Raw genomic sequence first — 20,833 nt, forward strand, 5'->3', positions numbered from 1 at the left:
TTTTATGTACTATTTGGTTGCCAAGTGATAGAAATCATATAGAAATACAGAAAATTGCTTGATTTTTCCCCCACTCTTTTTTTTTTTTTTTTTTTTTTTTTTTTTTTTTTTGAGACAGAGTCTTGCTCTGTCACCAGGCTGGAGTGCAGTGGCACAATCTCGGCTCACTGCAACCTCCGCCTCCTGGGTTGGGTTTCAAGTGATTCTCCTGCCTCAGCCTCCCGAGTAGCTGGGACTATAGGCGTGTGCCACCATGCCTGGCTAATTTTTGTATTTTTAGTAGAGACAGGGTTTCACCATGATGGCCAGGATGGTCTTGATCTCTTGACCTCGTGATCCACCTGCCTCGGCCTCCCAAAGTGCTGGGATTACAGGTGTGAGCCACCATGCCCAGCCCTTTTTTTTTTCCCCAATATGGAACGCTTCTTGAATTTGTGTGTCATCCTTGCCCAGTGGCCATGCTAATCCCTGTAACCTTCGAAATTTCAGTATATGTGCTGCAGAAATGAGCACCCCCCACCTTTATTTACTAGCTATCAATATGGTAAATTAGTTCCCTAACATTCTCCAAGATAGCCATGAGATTTTTTTGTTTTTTGTTTGTTTGTTTGTTTGAGACGGAGTCTTGCACTGTTGCCCAGGCAGGAGTGCAGTGGCGCGATTTCGGCTCACTGCAAGCTCTGCCTCCCGGGTTCGCGCCATTCTCCTACCTCAGCCTCCTGAGTGCCTGGGACTACAGGCGCCCGCCACCACGCCTGGCTAATTTTTTGTACTTTTAGTAGAGACAGGGTTTCACCGTCTTAACCAGGATGGTCTCAATCTCCTGACCTCGTGATCCACCCGCCTCAGCCTCCCAAAGTGCTGGGATTACAGGTGTGAGCCACCGCGCCCGGCCCTGATAGCTAATGAGGTTTTTTTGTCATTGTTCTTCTTGTATCATTACAGACTCATGGCCTTTTATAGCTATATTTCTCTTTCTCCCGACTCTGTACAAACTCCTTTGTTTTAGAGTTTGCACAACCCTCTATCAAAGCACCTACCACCTCACTTTTAAATCTTCTGCATGTATTTCTGTCTTCCTTCCTAGACTGTGAGCACATCTGGGACAGGGACCATATCTTTTTTTGTTTGTTTGTTTTGTTTTGAGACAGAGTCTCACTCTGTCGGCCAGGCTGGAGTGCAATGGCGTGATCTGGCTATAACCTCCACCTCCCGGGTTCAAGAAATTCTCCTGCCTCAGCCTCCCAAGTAGCTGGAATTACATGTGCATGCCACCATGCCCAGTTAATTTTTGTATTTTGAGTAGAGACAGGGTTTCACCATGTTGGTGAGGCTGATCTCGAACTCCTGACCTCAGGTGATCTACCCACCTCAGCCTCCCAAAGTGCTGGGATTACAGGCATGAACCACTGTGCCTGGCCGGGACCATATCTTAATTGTCTTTGTAGCTTCGGTGTTTGGTACAGTGCCTCTCACTGTTTCTTTTTGCCTTTGAGATCTTCCCTCTTTGTTACTGTGATCTTCCCTACTGGTCTTTGTTCTTCTGAGTCTGTCCCTATCACCACCTCAACCCGAGCTGGATGTGGCCTGTCCTCCTTTTTGTGTTTCTCTCACAGACTGTGTACGGTGCCCTGGGCCTGAGGGATGCCTGCCGCTCCCTGCCGCAGTCCATCCAGCTCTTTCGGGACATTGCCCAAGAGTTCTCTGATGACCTGCACCATATCGCCAGCCTCATTGGGAAAGTAGTGAGTGGAAGGAAAAAGGGAGTGCACCCAGGGAGGTCAGGGAGAGAGAATGCAGTGTGCAAGATGGGGAAACATGGAAGATATTGAGGTCAATTGGATAAAGAATGGGATGGTGGGAGGAGGCGGCAGAACTTCAGGGAAGTATCTGGAGGGTGAGAGTTAAAGGAGGACTGCAGGGAGAATTGGGTCCCAAGGAGAGCTGAGGAACAGGACAGAGAGAGGGTGCCAGGTCCTAAGAAACAGTGCTTATCTCCTCAGGTGGACTTTGAGGGCAGCCTTGCTGAAAATCGCTTCACAGTCCTCCCCAACATAGATCCTGAAATTGATGAGAGTGAGTGTTGGGTGTGGATGGGCCTGTGAGCCCTGCGCAGTGATGGAGTACCATCCTTGGCAGGTGGTCACCACAGCTGGGGATCTTCATAGCAACCAGGGGAGGAGCCTCACTTTTGATAACCACGTGTCTTCCACCCTCGTAGAAAAGCGAAGACTGATGGGACTTCCCAATTTCCTTACTGAGGTTGCCCGCAAGGAGCTGGAGAATCTGGACTCCCGTATTCCTTCATGCAGTGTCATCTACATCCCTCTGGTGAGGGCAGGAGAGTGGGCGTAGCCTTCAGATGCCTTTTGGGGGAGATATTAGGCTTATGAAAGACATACTGGTAGATAAGAAAACTTGTGGGGCAGCCTGAAGAACATGAACACTTTTTTGTGGGGATACAGGGATCTTTTAAGCTCCCTCTAGGGTGGGGAGGTGTCCAGTAAATCTCCAAGCAGGAGAGTAGAATATCTCCTCTTTACTCTCCCCAGATCGGCTTCCTTCTTTCTATTCCCCGCCTGCCTTCCATGGTAGAGGCCAGTGACTTTGAGATTAATGGACTGGACTTCATGGTAAGACCCTCAACCTCTGTAAGGTGAGTGATGAGGAAAATGAGTCAGCAGCTGAGGAAGAGCGTTACTCTACAGCAGCACTGCCGAATATGGGATTTCTCCTCTGTAGTTTTACTCTGAGCTTTACCAGCACTGAGACAAAGGAAAGAGAAGTCAGAGTTAGGGGCTGGAGGTGGGGTTAGAAAGATGGGGAAGGAGAGGAGGACCAAGAGATGCAAAGTCCACAGCTTTGAACCCCTGTACCCAGTTTCTCTCAGAGGAGAAGCTGCACTATCGTAGTGCCCGAACCAAGGAGCTGGATGCATTGCTGGGGGACCTGCACTGCGAGATCCGGGGTGAGGAAAAGCCAGAGGTTATATGCATTGTAAGATGTTTAAAAAAAGCAGCAGCCAGGGGAAGGAGGGGAGTGGGCAACTTGGGGATGCTTCCAACAGGCCCCTCCTCCTCCTGCTCTCTGTCTCGCTCACTCTGACTCTATCTTTTCCTCTGAATGTCTTGAGGTCTCAGATTGTATCTGCAACCTGTTTCCAGATCCCCCTAGGGGCCTCTGCCTCTCCTTCACTTTCCCCTGGAACTGACCTCCAGCTCCCTTCCTCACCCACTCCCAGACCAGGAGACGCTGCTGATGTACCAGCTACAGTGCCAGGTGCTGGCACGAGCAGCTGTCTTAACCCGAGTATTGGACCTTGCCTCCCGCCTGGACGTCCTGCTGGCTCTTGCCAGTGCTGCCCGGGACTATGGCTACTCAAGGCCGCGTTACTCCCCACAAGTCCTTGGGGTACGAATCCAGAATGGCAGGTAAGAATAGAGGCAGGTGGAGGAATAGACATGAGGGGCCCAAAGGCTACATCTTCTGGGGGTTCATCTATCTTGATCCACAAGCCATGCGAGGTGCCTCTCCACCCACTGCAGACATCCTCTGATGGAACTCTGTGCCCGAACCTTTGTGCCCAACTCCACAGAATGTGGTGGGGACAAAGGGAGGGTCAAAGTCATCACTGGACCCAACTCATCAGGGAAGAGCATATACCTCAAACAGGTGAGGAGAAGCCCTGCAGCCTGGGCCTCTGGCGTCTCCTGCATCTACTCCACCCCTACTTACCAGCCAACTCAGGCTCCTGCAGCTCTTCTCCCATTTTCTGACCCCGCTCTTCATGAAAGGACCGTCACCCACATCCCTGTGCTTCCACCTCACATGTTCTTATTCTCCACTGGAGAGCCATGCTCTAATGGAACTTTCCGTGGCCCAAATTCCTTCACCTGCCTCTGAGTAAGTACACACCACTCCCAAGTATGTCTCTGCCCACGTCCCGTGCCTCTTTACTGATTCTAAATTAGCCCACAGGGCTATGATTAGGATTGGGGGAGGAGAGACAAGAGTCAGTGTGTCTGTTGCCTATTTCTCCTGTTTTACCCTGTCCATTTCTCTTTGATCTGCCATTCATGCCTTGATCCTCACTTTCACCTCAGCCCACGGCACCAGGCCCCAGGCCCTGTCTCCTTCCCTATTCAGGTAGGCTTGATCACATTCATGGCCCTGGTAGGCAGCTTTGTGCCAGCAGAGGAGGCCGAAATTGGGGCAGTAGACGCCATCTTCACACGAATTCATAGCTGCGAATCCATCTCCCTTGGCCTCTCCACCTTCATGATCGACCTCAACCAGGTCAAAGGGAACAAAGGGAGGTGGGATTGAGGAAGGGGATAATGGGAAAGGAACCCCTGAAAATGCTCATAACAGGAAAGCATGCCCTCTGCTGCATGCCCTTTATACTAAAAGTGGGGAGCACTAAGGTCAGAGATAGGAAGAATCAATACCACAAACTTTCCTTGAACCCTTGTTTCATGTGAGTCACTGTTGGCAAAGAGGATGAACAAAGCGTGCACCTCACCATTCAAGAACTTGCAGTGCAGTAGGGAGGGCATGTATACAGCTTTACTCACAGGCCAACTGTGGTCAGTGCGTTATGGGCTTCCAATACTAACTTTCCCTTGTCCACCTTACACCCAGCAGGTGGCGAAAGCAGTGAACAATGCCACTGCACAGTCGCTGGTCCTCATTGATGAATTTGGAAAGGGAACCAACACGGTGAGGGGAGAAACTGATGAGGGGAGAAACTAAGGAGGGGAAAATGGAGGAGGATGAAGGAGCATGACAGTGAGGCTGGGCCTCTGGAATGGAATAGGGCTGTGTGGGCAGAAAAGAAATAGAACACGAGACAGGGAAAGGCAGTGCAAGTGCAGAGGGGCATATGGGGTCCCCATGGCTCCGAATGCTAACCTCTGCCCTCTTTGCAGGTGGATGGGCTCGCGCTTCTGGCCGCTGTGCTCCGACACTGGCTGGCACGTGGACCCACATGCCCCCACATCTTTGTGGCCACCAACTTTCTGAGCCTTGTTCAGCTACAGCTGCTGCCACAAGGGCCCCTGGTGCAGTATTTGGTGAGGAGACCAATCTAGCTCCTCGGGGACCCCCAGGCTGGGCATTTCCCAGAGGTGGGGATTGGCTCCTCTATCAGAACAAGGGCTCCCTCAGCACAGAGACCACATCCCTTCCCTTTTCTCCCTCCCCACAGGATTGGCCAAGGGTTTCAGGACAGGAAGGAGGTGATTGATGATATACTGTCTTTTATTCTCTTTTAAGACCATGGAGACCTGTGAGGATGGCAACGATCTTGTCTTCTTCTATCAGGTTTGCGAAGGTGTTGCGAAGGCCAGCCATGCCTCCCACACAGCTGCCCAGGCTGGGCTTCCTGACAAGCTTGTGGCTCGTGGCAAGGAGGTGATGAGATCCAAATGTGCAACCACCTCCACATCAGAGCTCCCTTCCATTCCTAGTCCTACTGGGCCTGGGTCTAGGTCCACAGGATTTCTGACCTTTATTTCCCCTTCTCTTCCCCACTCCCCTTACTCCTCCCACCTTCTTGCTTGTTCCTAGGTCTCAGACTTGATCCGCAGTGGAAAACCCATCAAGCCTGTCAAGGATTTGCTAAAGAAGAACCAAATGGAAAAGTGAGTATGTGGCCCCAGTGTCTTTACCCTCTCTGCATCTTCTCCTGCAACTCTTCTCCCCTTTTCAGGGACTCAGCCTTCCTCCAGCACTTTGCCCTTCAGAAACCCACCATTTCTTTCTGAAATCCCTAAATCTTCAAGATCCCAGGTTTTCTGTGCCACAGCCTCTCCCCTCTGCCCAGGGATTTGGTTGTCCATTCTGCCATAAATCTTGCGATTTTCCCTCTTCTTCAGTTGCCAGACATTAGTGGATAAGTTTATGAAACTGGATTTGGAAGATCCTAACCTGGACTTGAACGTTTTCATGAGCCAGGAAGTGCTGCCTGCTGCCACCAGCATCCTCTGAGAGTACTTCCAGTGTCCTCCCCAGCCTCCTGAGACTCCGGTGGGCTGCCATGCCCTCTTTGTTTCCTTATCTCCCTCAGACCCAGAGTTTTTAGTTTCTCTAGAAATTTTGTTTCATATTAGGAATAAAGTTTATTTTGAAGAAAGATATTGTTTCTTTAGTCTCAAAACAAGAGACTAGGAAAGATCCAAAACACAGAGCAGGAGTCCACAGGGGAACCTGCCCTGCCTCAGTAAAAATACAGTGTTGTTGCTGTAGGAAGACTCTCGGATTCTACCCCAGGATACTTCATGAGAACGAACCCCCTTCAGAGAGGCCCTACAAAACAGATTAGAGGGAAGACAGAGGGGTCCAAGGGAGATGGTCTCTCTTCTCAAGTAGGAACACCCCAGCCTCAGACAGACACAGCAGGAAGGGGCCTGAGAGGCTGACAGAGGCAGGATGGGTGCAAGGCAGGGGTGGAGGGGAGGGACCAGCCCGGGCTGCACCAGTGGGAGTGGCTCCACCCTTCCCACCTCAGAGCCATGGGGAGCCAGGGCTCTGGCGGGGTGCCCTTGGTGCAGGCTCCCTACACAGTCCTGCTGCTGCCGCTGGGGACAAGCCGCCAAGACCCAGGGGCCCAGAGCTTCTTCCTTTGGGTGAGTATCAGCCCAACAAGAGGTCCCAGGGGAACTCTCTCCATAGATCTGCCCTTTATATTTCCATTCAACTTGAGGGCCCACAGTGTTCCTGCCTGCCTCCCCTTGCCCTCCAGGTCCTCAGTGGCCAGTCTGGGTTCACACTCAGTGACCACACAGTGAACCCAACTAGGGGTGGAGAGAAAGGGCCATAACCCAGAGCCCTACTGTGGCGTGAGAGTCAGCCTCTGTGATTGCCTTTCCCAGCTACGGAGGATGCAGGCTCTGGAGAGAGAACAGGATGCCCTGTGGCAGGGTCTGGAGCTGCTACAGCATGGCCAGGCCTGGTTTGAAGACCATCTGAGGGAGGCACAGCGACAGCAGCTGCATCTAGGGGCCCTTGGTGAGGTATGGGGGCTGCCCCTCTGTGTGAATGGGGGGAGGACCAGGGAGGGAGGAACAGGGAATGTGTAGACACAGCCTGAGACCACTCTGGAGAGGGGAGAGTTAATGGTCAGGGATCATGAGTTGGAGGCAGCATCGTAATGACAGGATGCCACCAAGTGTTAAGTTGGTGTTCATTGTTGGGGCTGGAGGAAGCTGGTCTGCATTCCATTCAGAGGGATTTGGATCACTCCATGGAGATGAGGGTGTGGCCTGGATTATTCCAATGGGGCAGGGATGGACAGGGAGGCTCCATGAAGAGTAGTGAAAGGGGGTATTGTGCTATTTGAGGGAGATGGAGGAACTGATGTGCTAAAGAGATGGAGGTGGAGAGTACTGGATTTTCCCACCTGCCTGGGAGGGTACTGGGACGAGGGGATCCAGATGAGAGGGATGGTCTGTGGTGACAGGAATAGAGTGGCAGACGACCTCAGGTTTTCACCATGTTGTCAGCCTCCAACTCCTCCTCTAGAATTTTCTAACAGATTTACACTCAGAGCCTGGTCGCCCCCCGTTAGCCCAGATTCAAAAGGTGAACATCTGTTTGCAGAATCTGATTCATGAGAAGGTGAGTTTATTGTTTTCAGTTTAGACTTTTGGGAAGTTGGACTAGAGAGGGGAGTTGTTGGGGTCAGTGCTGGCTTAACAGAAAACACAGTGAATTTCCCCTCCAGTTCTCCCCAAGTCCACTGAACAAGGCTAGTTCCTGCACCACCCAGGATTCAAAGGAAAGACGAAGGGAGCAGAACTTGTGGCAGCAACAGGTAAACTTCAAGAAGGAGGGCAGGAGCCCCACCCTACAGGGCTGGGAGGAGCCCAGAGGCCCCATCTGTTTCTCCTCTCCTCCAGGAGTTGTCAAGGCAGCAGAAAGGAGTCACCCAGCCAAAGGAGGAGATGGCTCAGCGGGGCTGCACCAAGGGGCCAAGAGGCCCTACCCGTGTCTAAACCCTCCTCTCACTCCCCTAAGCCTGGTGAAAGAGTCAGAAGCCCCAGGCTCCTTTTTCTGTTTCTTAACTCAACAGCTAAAAAATGGCTCCAGGTAGTGAGTCAATGAAGTTCAGACATGTTGGTGTAAAGTTTCTCCTCTGCTCCTGAAAACTTCATCTTCTTGGTGTCTCATGTCCTCATTCTCCCCTATATGACATGCAAAAACGATCTTTCTTTGAAATCCCTCTGGGAAGAAGACATGTTTATTGAAACTGTCCTTCAGCCTTAAATACAAAAATAAAACCGAAGCTGCTCCAGAAAGCAGCTTTCTCCAAAAATGTCTTTGGTTTGTTTCTCATAGGGTTAGGAAAAGTGCATTGTGGGAATATCCATTGCCCTCTATCCCAGTCTTGCAGGGTGTTTTGTTTTGTTTTGTTTTGTTTTGTTTTGTTTTGTTTCTGAGATAGGGTCTCACTGTCGCTCAGGCTGTAGTGCAGTGGTTCGACCACAACTCACTGCAGCCTCAACCTCCTGGGCTCAAGTGATCCTCCTGCCTCAGCCTCCCAGAGTGCTGGGATTACAGGCGTGAGCCACTGCACCCAGCCCCAGTCTCGAAGTTTCTAAGAAAGGAAAGGGATGTGATGGAGAAAGAAAACCTTCATTGGCCGGGCACGGTGGCTCACGCCTGTAATCCCAGCACTTAGGGAGGCAGAGGCAGGTGGATCACCTGAGGTCGGGAGTTTGAGACCAGCCTGGCCAACATAGTGAAACCCTGTCTCTACTAAAAATACAAAAAATTAGCCGGGCGTGGTGGCGGGCACCTGTGATCCCAGCTACTTGGGAGGCTGAGGCAGGAGAATCGCTTGAACCTGGGAGGCAGAGGTTGCAGCGAGCCGAGATTGCGCCACTGCACTCCAGCCTGGGCAATGAGCAAAACTACATCTCAAAAAAAAACAACAACAACAAAAAAGAGAAAACCTTCATCCCAGCTAGGAGAGGTAAGGTCCTAAGACCTATGTGACAAATGTGTCCCAGATCGTCTTACCAATGGGGCAGGTTGAAAATAGTGCTGGAGACCCATCCCTTTAGAGCCCGTTGTGTCACCAGGAGGCCAGGCCTAGCAGAAGTAGCACCCCTCCAACTGTGCCCCACCAGGGGCTGCCCGTAGCCAGCCCTGCCCCAGCCCTGCCTTGAGTCACCAATGTGAAGGGGGAAAAGGCAGGGGTGGCCGTGGTGAGGATCGTGTCAGATGAGCCGGTAGGGGTGGTGTGCTGGTCCTGTGGGGAAAAGGAAGAGAATGACAGGGTGTGCTAGAGCTGTACTCAAATTAAACCTACACCACCCTCCCCCGCCTTGCCCACCCTGTGATGGAAAGTAGCGGTTCCTCACCTGCGGGGCTGGGGCCGATACCAGGAGCCGGAGGAAAGCATGAGTCGGGGGTACTGGGTTGGCTTCTCGTCCCGCTGCAGTCACAGTCACCATCACCACGGAATCCGGGGCCGCTGAATCTGGGACCTCCAGCCACAGGCGGCCCCAGGCCGACTCATTCAGTTCCAGGTGAGCCCTGGAGAGAGGATATAGGCTTCGCTAAAGCCCCAGGCTGCCCAGAGCCTAGAGTCGGGACGCCTGCAGGGGCACGGGAGCGGAGAGGAGGATTCTGAGGGCCAGTCGGAGGGGGACAGGGGCAGGGCTTGGGATAAGCATTGGCCGGGCAAGATGCCAGAGGGAGCTGGAGGGTTCATGGGCCTCACCTGGAGAGGTTGGAGGTGAGGGAGAAGCTGGGGTTGACGAAAGTCCTAAGGTTAAGATCCTGAGGGCCCGAGAAGCTGGCGATGCGGAGACTGAGTGGGACTTTGCTGCCCGGGGCCAAGAAACCCGAGGGGCCACTAAGCTGCAGAGAAGTGTTCGTCAGGGAAGGGGCCGCTCTAACTCTCTCCAGCCCCAGCCGCACTTGCCCCTAGCGTCTCACCTCCAGAAGGACAGGGACTACAGTGCTAGGCTGAGGGGCAGCCCTGTGCAGGCGCCGCCCCGCTGTGTCCTGGCCAATCAGCTCCAGGGAGAAGGGTCTAGGGGTGGACAGCAGCGTGGGCAACAGCGAGGCTGTGAGGAGACCTCGCTCCGGAGGTCCCACGGGCTCCAAGGGCACCTGGCCTAGTTCGGCACCCTCTGGGACCCCTCGAAGGATGACGTGGGAGAAATGCGGCTGAGGATCCCCAGGATTGGCTCTGGAACCCAACCCTGTCACTTCTACCAGCAGCTGGGTCTGAAGACCTGGGACAGGGGCGAGGAGGGGAGAACATTGTGAGATTCGGAGACACAGGGAGAAAAGAATTAATGGCCTTCAAAATAGGGGTTCCCTCTGGGGAGTATGGATGGGAAAATAGGTTACCTTCGAGGGGTATTGATGGGGAGCATCAGGAGGGAGTTCTGGGGTGCTGGAAATGTTCTATATCCTGAACTGGGTGTATTATATGAAATCCATCAAACTGTACACTTTAGTGCACATTATGTAAATTATAACTCAATATAAAAGTTATGCATATGCACAGATGTATGTATACATATATACATTATATATATAATATATATATTATATATTATATATATTATATATATATATATAAAACTGGGGGTTAGGTGGGTGGGGGCTCAGGGAATAAATGTACCTGCAACTGGCTGAGTCAGGGGGTAGAGGCCAGGGTGGGGTCCATCCTCCATGGGGATCCCAAAGTGGAAGAGGAAGTCCAGGGAGGTCTGGGCTGGGAAAGGGCAAAGGCAGTCAGAGCCCTTCCTGAAAGGAATGTGACTGATCGTGTTCTCTGAGGCCTGCAGTCTCTGCTTCCCCTTCCCAGGAACACCTCCCTCCTTACCTTGCACTCTCACCCCAGGGGTGTCCTCAGCTGTGACCTGGATCTCCCAGGTTCCTGTCTGTGGAGGGTCATCCATGGTCACCATCCAGAACTGCCCAAAGCGGCGAGTGTGACCTAGAGGACCCACGCCTTCCTCCTGGCCCTGGGAGACCCCTGGGGTCAGGGAAGAGATTGTCACATGAAGCATTTGCTCTCCTTGAGTACATCCCCTCGATTGTCTATTCCCCGGTCCCCACTCTTCCCTCTACCTTCAGAGGTACCTGCAGGGTTCTTGATCCAGAAGCTGCTGATGTCTCCATGGATCCGGATTGTGATCTTCTGGAGCAGCCCATCCACACTGAACACAAGTGGCTGCCCAGGCACCACAACAGGAGGGTCCAGGGGAAGAGTCACCTTGAGGGATTGGCAGGACCAGAAAATGGGGGAGAAGATGAGGTATGGGATGAGGAACAAAGAAGAAAGGGGAGATAGAAAGAAACCATGTCATTGGGCCGGGCGCGGTTGGTCACGCCTGTAATCCCAGCACTTTGGGAGGCTGAGGCGGGTGGATCACAAGGTCAAGAGTTCGAGACCAGCCTGGCCAACACAGTGAAACTACATCTCTACTAAAAAAAAAAATACAAAAAATTAGCCAGGTGTGGTGGTGGGCTCCTGTAATCCCAGCTACTTGGGAGGCTGGAGCAGGAGAATTGCTTGAACCCAACAGGCAGAGGTTGCAGTGAGCCAAGATTGTACCATTGCACTCCAGCCTGGGCGACAGTGCAAGACTCTGTCTCAAAAAAAAAAAAAAAAAAAAAAAGAAAGAAAAAGAAAAAAGAAAGAAACCACGTCAAACAGGCAGAAAGGGATACCAGTGAGAGAGGGGCACGGGGCCAGGGATGAAGTTATTATGGTCAGAGACAAAGTTGGAGGCAAGGGATTCAGGATGAGACAATCACATCTTGTGCCCCATTAAAAGATGATAGGCCACGCGTGGTGGCTCATGTCTGTAATCCCAGCACCTGGGAGACCAAGGCAGGAGGATCACTTGAGGCCAGGGGTTCAAGAACAGCCTAGTCAATATAGCAAGACTCTGTCTCTGCAAAATACAAGCCACCTCCCCAAAAAGATGGTAGGACTTCCTGTGGTAACCCTGGAGGCAGAATACTGGAAGCCAAGTGGGGAGGGGTTTACTGATATAAAAGGACAATGCGGGCCAGGCGTGGTGGCTCGCGCCTGTAATCCCAGCACTGTGGGAGGCCAAGGTAGGCGGATCACTTGCGGTCAGGAGTACGAAACCAGCCTGGCCAAAAAAACGGTGAAACCCCAGCTCTACTAAAAAAATACAAAAATTAGCCGGGCCTGGTGGTGGGCAGTGGTAACTCCAGCGACTTGGGAGGCTGAGGCAGGAGAATCACTTGAACCCGGGAGGTGGAGGTTGCAGTGAGCCGAGATTGTGCCACTGCACTCCAACCTGGGTGACCATAAGACTCCATCTCAAAAAAAAAAAAAAAAAAAGGTGGCGTGGCTAGTCATGGATCTCAGAGGAAGAGAAACTTCCTTTCCTGCCCCGTGACTGGAAGAACAACACAGCAGTGAGAGTGATTCCCCTTTCTCCTATAAGAAGAGAGGTGCAGCCTGACCACCCTTCAGTTCCTAAGTGAGGGCCCTGGCCCCCACTTACTCACCAGGGCAGCCATGCTCTCCCCAACAATGGCTGCCACGTCTCGAATGTGCTGGTCTTTGGTGAAGATCACCTCTCCTCCTGAGGCCAGGGCCACTGCTTTGTATGGCTCAAAACGCAGAGGGGACAAGATCTCACGCCGAGCTCGACCCTGAACCCTTGATGTATCTTCAGTCACCAGGAATGTTACCTGTGCCCAGAAGAGAGCTCAGTGATTGGGGTGTCCAAGTGCCATCCACTATTATGAATAAGAATCCCTGTGCTCAAGCTTTCTCCAGAGCTGATGGTTTGTGATAAGGTCTCTGCCTGCCTTCTGGCTGCTGGGGTGGGGAATCCCAATGACAGAACCCCCTGCCTTCAGTTAGTAGTTGGCCACCCCCTTGTAACTGTCACAGTGGATTTTTGGTGACTAGAGCCCCAGTTCTTCACATTGTTTATTAGGCAGGGTCAAATAAAAATTCAGCGTTATTAAGGGTAGGGCCTCTTACGTGTATCATTAAAGGTACCAGGAAATGTTCCGCTCATTGTCTGCTTCTCCCACCATATACCAAGGCTTGTTGGGCCACCATAGTGTGGTGCAACCCTCGTTATGAGATTGTCATCACAGGGTCTCTCACATCCCTGGGAGGCTAACACTGGGTCTCCCACTAGCTCTGCTCACCCGGCAGCGCCGCTCCTGAGTCAGGGATTCCACCTGGTTGGTGAGAAAGGCATCCTTGGGGGAGGCATCCGTGAAGACAAAGATATCTGAGAGTGGAGGTGTGTGCAGCAGGGCCAGCTGGCAGGGAAGGCAACGACCAGTGTTAACAATGGCAGCAGGAGGGGAATGGGTAGAGCCAAGGAGGATGAAGCAGAAGGGAATATGGCCTGGGAACCCTACAGTGAAGCTAGTGGATCTAGGTGCTGAAGGTGGCGGGGAGCCCCAGGAGGGATCTAGCTCCCCCTGGTGGTGGGGCCAGGAAATGGGGAAGAAGGGAGGGGCCAGACCTGCAGGGCTGACAGGCACATCTCAGGCTCGTCTCCACCCCCCAAGGCATGGATCTCATTAAGCTGTTGCCAGAAGCTGTCAGGGTCACTGGTTGTAAAGACAGGGCCGAACCCTGGGAAGGGGAAAGGAGGTTAAGATAAGTGAGGAAAGAGCTCCCCTCATTCTTACCCAGAGCCACCTCGCCAGTTGAGGGGCCTGGTGTGCTTCTGGAGCGGACAGGTATTGAAATAACAATACTCCATTATAAGACTCATACTTGGCCGGGTGTGGTGGCTCACACCTGTAATCCCAGCATTTTGGGAGGCCAAGACGGGTGGATCATGAGGTCAAGAGATCAAAACCATCCTGGCCAACATGGTGAAACCTCGTCTCTACTAAAAAATATAAAAATTAGCTGGGCATGGTGATGCATGCCTGTAGCCTCCCCAGTAGCCTCCAGAGGCTCCCCAGTAGCCTCCCCAGCTACTGGGGAGGCTGAGGCAGGAGAATCACTTGAACCCGGGAGGCGGAGGTTGCAGTGAGCCAAGATCGTGCCGCTGCACTCCAGTCTGGCGACAGACTCCATCTCAAGAAAAAAAAAAAAAAAAAAAGTCATACTTGTCAGTGCAGGGCGGGGCAGGGCAGGGCAGGGCAGACCTAGGTGTCCCTGGTGGGAAGGTGGCCTCCACTCCCTGAAGAAAATGGTGGCATTTCCTGTAGGCCTTTATTGGCTACATGTGCGTATATATAAAAAAAAAAAATGGTCACGCCTATAATCCCAGCACTTTGAGAGGCTGAAGTGGGAGGATCACTTGAGCCCAGGAGCGCGAGATCAGCCTGGGTAACATAGTGAGACCCCATCTCTACAAAAAAATACAAAAATTAGCCAGATATGGTGGTGCTCGTCTGTAGTCCCAGCTACTCAGGAGGCTGTGGCAGGAGGATTGCTTGAATCGAGGCTTCAGTGAGGCATGATTGTACCATTGCACTCCAACCTGGGTGACAGAGTGAGACTCTCCCTCTCTCTCTCTCAAAAAAAAAAAAAAAAAAAAATACTGGGTTTCCTCATAAGAAAAGAGACCGAATTGCACTTACCTCAGAGCCTTATTGGGAGGACTAAATGAGTTGATTTTGCAAATCTTAAGATAGTGCTTTGACACATAAGTGCTAAGTTCTTAGTTATACCTTTATTTATATCTTCATCAAACATAATAAGTCTATTAAATGCCAGCCACTGTAGGATGTATGCAGACAAATAAGACTCAAATTTAGGCAACTCTCAGTCCAGTAGGCATTTTATTTGATCATCATTTCAACTCTGGGAGTTAGGCAGGATGAGGGAGGTGTCAGGCCTCTGAGCCCAAGCTAACCAATCATATCCCCTGTGACTGGCACTTATACATCCAGATGGCCTGAAGCAACTGAAGATCCACAAAAGAAGTGAAAATAGCCTTAACTGATGACATTCCAACATTGTGATTTGTTCCTGCCCCACCCTGATATGATAACTGATACCCATTTTACAGATGATGAAATCGAGGCAAAGAAAGTTTACATGACCAGCCTAAAGACACACAGTCAGACTCAAGCCAGATAATCTAACTTCTAATCAATGGAAAAGGAATACAATGTAGCTAGTTATCTCAGATGCTTCCCAGAAGCCTGGCCCCAACAACCCCATCTTGATACCAATCTCTGTCTATAAGAAATGGAGAGAATTGAAAATGGCGGCCGGGCACGGTGGCTCACGCCTGTAATCCCAGCACTTTGGGAGGCCGAGGCGGGCGGATCACGAGGTCAGGAGATGGAGACCATCCTGGTTAACACGGTGAAACTCCGTCTCTACTAAAAATACAAAAATTAGCCGGGCGTGGTGGCGGGCGCCTGTAGTCCCAGCTACTCAGGAGGCTGAGACAAGAGAATGGCGTGAACCCGGGAGACGGAGCTTGTAGTGAGCCGAGATCGCGCCACTGCACTCCAGCCTGGGCAACAGAGCGAGACTCCGTCTCAAAAAAAAAAAAAAAAAGAAAAAAAGAAAATGGTTTATTAGCATGAAAGCCTAAGAAAGCAGAGGCCACGTGCCAAAGCATGAATCATGCATTAAACTCATGGAAAGTGCTGCCATTTTAGAAAGAGTGGGAGGCAAGTCTGCTAGTTATCTTTTTTTTTTTTTTAGAGACAGGGTCTCACTGCGTCACCCAGGCCGCTCTGGAGTGGAGTAGTGCCATCACGGCTCACTGCAACCTCAGTCTCCTGGGCTCAAGTGATCCTCCTGCCTCAGCTTCCCAAGTAGCTGGGACTATAGGCATGTGCCACCACACCCACACATAATTTTTATTAATTTTTTTGTAGAGACCTGAGTTTCTCTGTGTTGTCCAGGTTGGTCTTGAAATCCTGGGCTCAAACGATCCTCCCACCTCTGCCTCCCAAAGTGCTGGGATTGCAGGCGTGAGCCACCCCACCCAGGTTGCTGCTAATTTTCTGTATGCACACATTAGAGGCTCACTCGGGACTACAGGAAGTGCCACCACGAGCCCACTTCCTCACCACAGGCCTTTATCCCTTACCTTTTTTTCTTTTCTTTTTTTTTTCTTTCTTTTCTTTTCTTTTTTTTTTCTTTTCTTTTTTTTTTGTGACAGAGTGTTTTGCTCTTGTTGCCCAGGCTGGAGTGCAAAGGCACGATCTCGGCTCACCGCAACCTCTGCCTCCTGGGTTCAAGTGATTCTCCTGCCTCAGCCTCCCGAGTAGCTGGGATTATAGGTGCCCACCACCACGCCCGGCTAATTTTGTATTTTTAGTAGAGACGGGGTTTCTCCATGTTAGTCAGGCTGGTCTCAAACTCCCGACCTCAGGTGATCCACCTGCCTCAGCCTCCCAAAGTGCTGGGATTACAGGCGTGAGCCACCACGCCCAGTCTATCCCTTACCTTGAATTTTCCTCCCCTCTACTGTCCTAGCCAGACCACACTTACCTGGGTCATGAAAAGGCACCAGGACATAGTGGACAGGCTCCATGGGGCTGCCTCTCCGCTGCTCCGCAATGTGGCGAGCCTGGATTTTGGCAGCGTTGATCTCCTCACCCATGCTGCCCGTGGTGTCCAGGACAAAGCTCAGGCTGGAGGCTGGGGTGATGTCCAGCAGCCTGGGGAGCAAGCCAGAGACACAGTGAAGGGCCTGCACGTTTGTCCCCAGCGCCTGGTTTCTCCCTTCCCGCAGGAGCGCCTCCCCATGAAGGGGTCCATCCCCAGGAGGCCGCTCACCTGGAGAAATCCCTGTCTCCCAGGCGGCTTCGCAGAAGGCCGAAGGCCTGGATGGAGGCTAGAAGGGCCAGTTTTGCAGCCTGGAGGTGCAGCATGTGGTGAGGGGAGAAGCCTGGGGATGTGCTGTCCTTGTTGATGCCTCCCCTCGGTGGCTGGGAGCTGCTCCGGTCAAAATGGCCCCCGTGGCTACATTTCCCTGGGTTGGGGAAAGGGATCTGGAGAGTGGAGGTCAAAAACCCACTGCCTCCTAAGAAAATGAGGCCCTTTCAGGCCTGGCCTGACCCTCTCACCCCTCAGCAAGGGTTCAGCAAGAAATGATGATGGGGGTGGGTGCGGTGGCTCACGCCTGGAATCCCAGCGCTTTGGGAGGCCGAGGCCGGCAGATCATCTGAGATCAGGAGCTCGAGACCAGCCTGGCCAACATGGTGAAGCTCTGTCTCTACTAAAACTATAAAAATTAGCCAGGTGTGGTGGCGCATGCTTGTAATCCCAGCTACTTAGGAGGCTGAGGAAGGAAAATAGCTTGATCCCAAGAGGCGGAGGTTGCAGTGAACCAAGATCACGCCACTGCACTCCAGCCTGGGCAGCAGAGCAAGACTCAGTCTCAAAAAATAAATAAATAAATAAATGATGGCTGGGCACGGTGGCTCACACCAGTAATCCCAGCATTTTGGGAGGCTGAGGTGGGTGAATCACCTGAAGTCAGGAGTTTGAGACAAGCCTGGCCAACATGATGAAACCCTGTCTCTACTAAAAATACAAAATTAGCCGGGCGTGGTGGCACATGCCCATAATCCCAGCTACTCGGGAGGCTGAGGCAGGAGAATCGCTTGAACCTGGGAGGCGGAGGTTGCAGTGAGCCGAGATCGTGCCACTGCACTCCAGCCTGGGCAAAAAGAACAAAACTCCATCTCAAAAAAAAAAAAAAAAAAAAAAGGATAAAAAGGATGGTGCTTTGTGGAGGGGAATTCTGGAGTAAATCTTAGGGCATGGTGGTCAGTCACCACAGCACATGGTGGATCCCCTGATCCCTCCAGCCAGTCCCCCAAAGCTGCCTATGACAAGGGAGAAATCCTATCAGCAGAGGAAGAAGTTGCTCCCCTACCTCAACCCCACCATAGCCTCCTCAGGGGACTTTCCTCCACCCACCCTGTTCCCAGCATCCTCTCCTCCTAGGAGGAGATGCCATAGCAAAGGCATACGGGCCTACAGGACAGAGATCCTATAAGGGAATGACTTTCTCCCCTTACTTCTGGGGAACTTTCTTGTCTGGTACCTGGAGGTTTCGGGGGATGAGTTCCAAAGTAGCCAGAGGTGAGGAGTGTGAAGCCCAGCCAATTCCTGGGGCAGCTCAACTCCTCGCAATCGGAGCAGGTAGGATCGGCCACTGGGAAGAGAGGGCAGGGCTAGAACCCAAGATTCTGCCACCCCCAGCCTTTATCCCCACCCACCCAAACCTTTTCAGCTTCTCCTCCCAGCTGGGATGAGGCGAACACCCAGAAGTTCCCTAGCAAAGCTTTCTGAACTAAAACCTAGGATCATGGGCCCGCAGTGAGCCTGAATGTTTGAAACTGGGGCTGTGCTGGAAAACACAGCACAGGCTGGGTGCGGTGGCTCACGACTGTAATCCCAGCACTTTAGGAGGCTAAGGCGGGCAGAGCAGCCTGCGCCACACAGTGAGACCTCATCTCTAAAAAATAAATACATAAATAAATAATAAGAAAAAAACAAACACAGTACGTGTAGGGACCAATCCTATGGGGATTATGCCCTCTGTGAGTTGTGGACAGGAGGCAGCTTCCAGGTGAGAGGGTGAGGGGGCTGTGAGAGAAGGCCCCATGGGAGTCAGTGCGGGGAGGAAGCCACACGTAAGACGGGACTGAGGTCTGGAGACCTGGTCCTAGCTACTTTTCCCTGTGTGACTTTGGGGAAGCTGCTTAACTGAGCCAGGTGTTGCTTGGACTGGGGGACCTCAGTCCTTGTGGAGATTAAGTAACATCATACCCTCTGGGACTTCAGAATGTGACACAGTGGCTGGGTGGACTGAGGTGGCCCTGTGGACTCCTGCCTCACCACCAGGGTCACAGCCATACCTTGTGCCAGGTTCTGGAGCTCCTGCCTTGGCCAGAGGAGGTGAGGGTGTGGCTGCTGCTCGCCCAGCTCCACCCAGTTGCTATGACTGTAGAAATCCTGGTCCGGAGGACAGGAGAAGGGGAGTGAGGCACTAGTCTGGCCTTTCTCACCATCTCCAGCACTAATATGCCACTCCTTTGAGTTCCCCACCCCGAAAGTCCCCTCCCACCCCTACTGCTCCCACCAGACACCCCAAGTCCCCTCCACTGCCCTCTCTCCATTGCTCAGAGCAGAGCTTTGCCCAGGTGGAAACTGTCCCAGCATCTCTTCCCAGCTCAGAGTCTAACCCAAGGCCTCTCTCGGCCTGCAGAGTCCTGCTGCGTGTGCTGCTCCCTCAGCTCTCTGACCTCGCAGACTTCCTCTCTCACCCTCACTTCTCTCCAGCCACAGCGCCCTCCTTGCTGTTCCTACAGGAAGCACTGCCAGCTTGGAGGTGGGGAACTGGGACACAGCCTCGGGGCACCACGTGCCAGTGCCCACCCCTTCCAAAGTGGAGGAGGCATGATCAAGAAGGCACCATAGGACGCGCTCCATCCCGGACAGGCACGGAAGTGAAGACCCCTCTGACCATCAACCCAACCCTGTTCTCACCTGCAGGGCATGAAGTGCAGCCCCGAGGCGCTGGCGAGCCAGGGTGTGGTCAAGGGCTCTGGCTGCCACCACGGTCTCCCGCAGAGCCCCTACCAGGCGCGCGCGTCCCTGACCCAGTCGCTCAGCATCAAAGTGCAGGTCGGGGTCATTCCTGGAAGTTGGCAGGAAGTCCTGGGCTGCATTGGCACGAGACACCTCACCTAAGGCTGCTCGGAACCGCCGAGAAGAACCAGGTCCAAAGTAGGCGGCAAAGAGGTCATCAGCAAGGAGTGTTCGACCCTGGGGAGAATAGCGGGCGACGGGGCTCCAGGGAGGCCCTTTGGATTGACTGTTGCCCACCTTATCTCAACAACTGACACTCAAGGCTGGGTATGAGGGTCGTGAGCCCCACAAAGGAGGGACAGTCCCGGACCTTTCTAAGGAGGGGGACTCCTAATTTCAGGACCAAGACTACTGGGTATTACTGCTGCAGGGGTGGGGCCATGGGTATCTCTTCTCTTGGCAACCAGAGCCCTCAAGGAGTAGAGGCCCCATGGAATTGGGGACTCTGGCAGGGGTGTGACAGGACCCTGGGATGCTCACCAGGAAGTCCTCAAGACGAAGAGGGGGGCGGCCTGGGGGTGGCTGCTCCAGGAAGAGCTGCAGGGTGACGTTGAGCGCTGCCTCCTCAGTTAGGTCTTGGTGGGTGATGGAGCCAGGGGCAGCCAGCAGGCTCCAGATGTTGGGGAAGAAGGCAGATGTGGGGGGCAGCAACAGCTGCAGCAGAAGCAACGCTGAGGGGCCCGGGTGGGATTGGGGGACCTCCGTGGGGAGCATGGCTGAGACATGGACCTGGGAGACAGAAGGCTCTCAAGGGAGGAGGAAGCAGCCGCGATTCCAGGGCAGGCCGGCTCTGCGGGTCTCCATGGGCACCTGCTTTACCTCAAAAGTCGTGTCTGCTCCAGCCTGGCTTCCCCACCCTCTCCCTGTCACCCAGACAACCTGAGGGCCTCATCGGACCATTAGGGACATACACACCTGCCAGGAGAGGGGTCCAAGGTTCCTCCCCCACGCCCCCCTCCCCAGTCCCTGGCTGAGTCCCCAGCCCTGCCGCAGAAACACTCCCCATGCTCAGGAAGCCTGAGTCCTCTCAGGCCCTCCCCTACCTGGTTGCTGGGTCTCCTGGGCAGGGCTGGCCCGGGCTTGACGTCACAGGGCACTTAGGTCAGAGTTATAATTAACCGAGGCTCAGCAGAGGGGGAGGAAGGCCTCAACAGGGTGGGGGAGGACAGGCAACCCCCGGCCCTTTCGCTCCTGCCTGCCCAAGGCCACAGGCAGCAGCCCACGCCAGGGCGGGCCTCCCTTGGCTGCAGTGCGGAGGTGAGTGAGAGCTGG

At 53.0% G+C, this 20,833-nt stretch overlaps 3 protein-coding genes and 1 non-coding gene across 44 annotated transcripts in view; 2 read left to right on the forward strand and 2 right to left on the reverse strand.

Annotated features, from left to right (window-relative positions):
• Positions 1–6,133, forward strand: part of MSH5 (mutS homolog 5) — a 23,035-nt gene extending 16,902 nt beyond the window's left edge. For 12 of the 39 annotated variants that reach the window (XM_009450926.5, XM_016955171.4, XM_063812340.1 and 9 more), the window contains 13 exons: positions 1,617–1,745; positions 2,004–2,076; positions 2,222–2,331; positions 2,553–2,633; positions 2,881–2,968; positions 3,242–3,431; positions 3,546–3,672; positions 4,147–4,296; positions 4,642–4,719; positions 4,929–5,072; positions 5,275–5,412; positions 5,569–5,642; positions 5,877–6,133. In XM_009450926.5, coding sequence (XP_009449201.3) covers positions 1,617–1,745; positions 2,004–2,076; positions 2,222–2,331; positions 2,553–2,633; positions 2,881–2,968; positions 3,242–3,431; positions 3,546–3,672; positions 4,147–4,296; positions 4,642–4,719; positions 4,929–5,072; positions 5,275–5,412; positions 5,569–5,642; positions 5,877–5,988 — 1,494 coding nt within the window. In that variant the 3' untranslated portion in view covers positions 5,989–6,133. Of the gene's footprint in view, positions 1–1,616; positions 1,746–2,003; positions 2,077–2,221; positions 2,332–2,552; positions 2,634–2,880; positions 2,969–3,241; positions 3,432–3,545; positions 3,904–4,146; positions 4,297–4,641; positions 4,720–4,928; positions 5,073–5,206; positions 5,413–5,568; positions 5,643–5,876 lie in introns of all 39 variants that reach the window. The other 27 variants (XM_063812336.1, XM_016955176.4, XM_054686739.2 and 24 more) reach the window with 13 other exon arrangements.
• On the reverse strand, positions 409–513 carry LOC112209622 (U6 spliceosomal RNA). Its single transcript, XR_002944450.1, has one exon. It is a non-coding gene; the product is annotated as a U6 spliceosomal RNA (small nuclear RNA).
• A 248-nt stretch (positions 6,134–6,381) lies between the features above and the next one.
• SAPCD1 (suppressor APC domain containing 1) lies at positions 6,382–8,314 on the forward strand. Of its 2 annotated transcripts, XM_001159442.6 has the most exons (5): positions 6,382–6,626; positions 6,873–7,013; positions 7,522–7,617; positions 7,724–7,813; positions 7,899–8,314. In XM_001159442.6, exons 1-5 carry the CDS (start codon positions 6,513–6,515, stop codon positions 7,992–7,994), a joined length of 537 nt encoding a protein of 178 aa, XP_001159442.1. In that variant the 5' UTR covers positions 6,382–6,512; the 3' UTR covers positions 7,995–8,314. The 2 variants fall into 2 exon arrangements, with proteins under 2 accessions (XP_001159442.1, XP_063668424.1); XM_063812354.1 differs by having other exon boundaries at positions 7,724–8,314.
• VWA7 (von Willebrand factor A domain containing 7) lies at positions 7,593–20,824 on the reverse strand. Of its 2 annotated transcripts, none has more exons than XM_016955185.3 (17): positions 20,605–20,824; positions 20,042–20,290; positions 19,460–19,738; positions 18,829–18,925; positions 18,012–18,122; positions 16,736–16,931; positions 16,448–16,617; positions 13,497–13,609; positions 13,171–13,287; positions 12,514–12,699; positions 11,107–11,239; positions 10,847–10,999; positions 10,643–10,735; positions 9,946–10,247; positions 9,728–9,867; positions 9,366–9,540; positions 7,593–9,253 (listed from the first exon to the last, which is right to left on the reverse strand). In XM_016955185.3, the coding sequence occupies exons 2-17, from the start codon at positions 20,273–20,275 to the stop codon at positions 9,077–9,079; spliced, it is 2,676 nt and encodes an 891-aa protein (XP_016810674.1). In that variant the 5' UTR covers positions 20,276–20,290; positions 20,605–20,824; the 3' UTR covers positions 7,593–9,076. The 2 variants fall into 2 exon arrangements, 1 of the variants encoding a protein (XP_016810674.1); XR_001718355.3 differs by having other exon boundaries at positions 9,022–9,253; positions 9,728–9,862; positions 20,605–20,708.
• Between the last annotated feature and the right edge of the window lie 9 nt (positions 20,825–20,833).

The sequence above is a fragment of the Pan troglodytes genome, chromosome 5 (genome assembly GCF_028858775.2).
Source record: "Pan troglodytes isolate AG18354 chromosome 5, NHGRI_mPanTro3-v2.0_pri, whole genome shotgun sequence".
NCBI classification, from domain to species: domain Eukaryota; kingdom Metazoa; phylum Chordata; class Mammalia; order Primates; family Hominidae; genus Pan; species Pan troglodytes.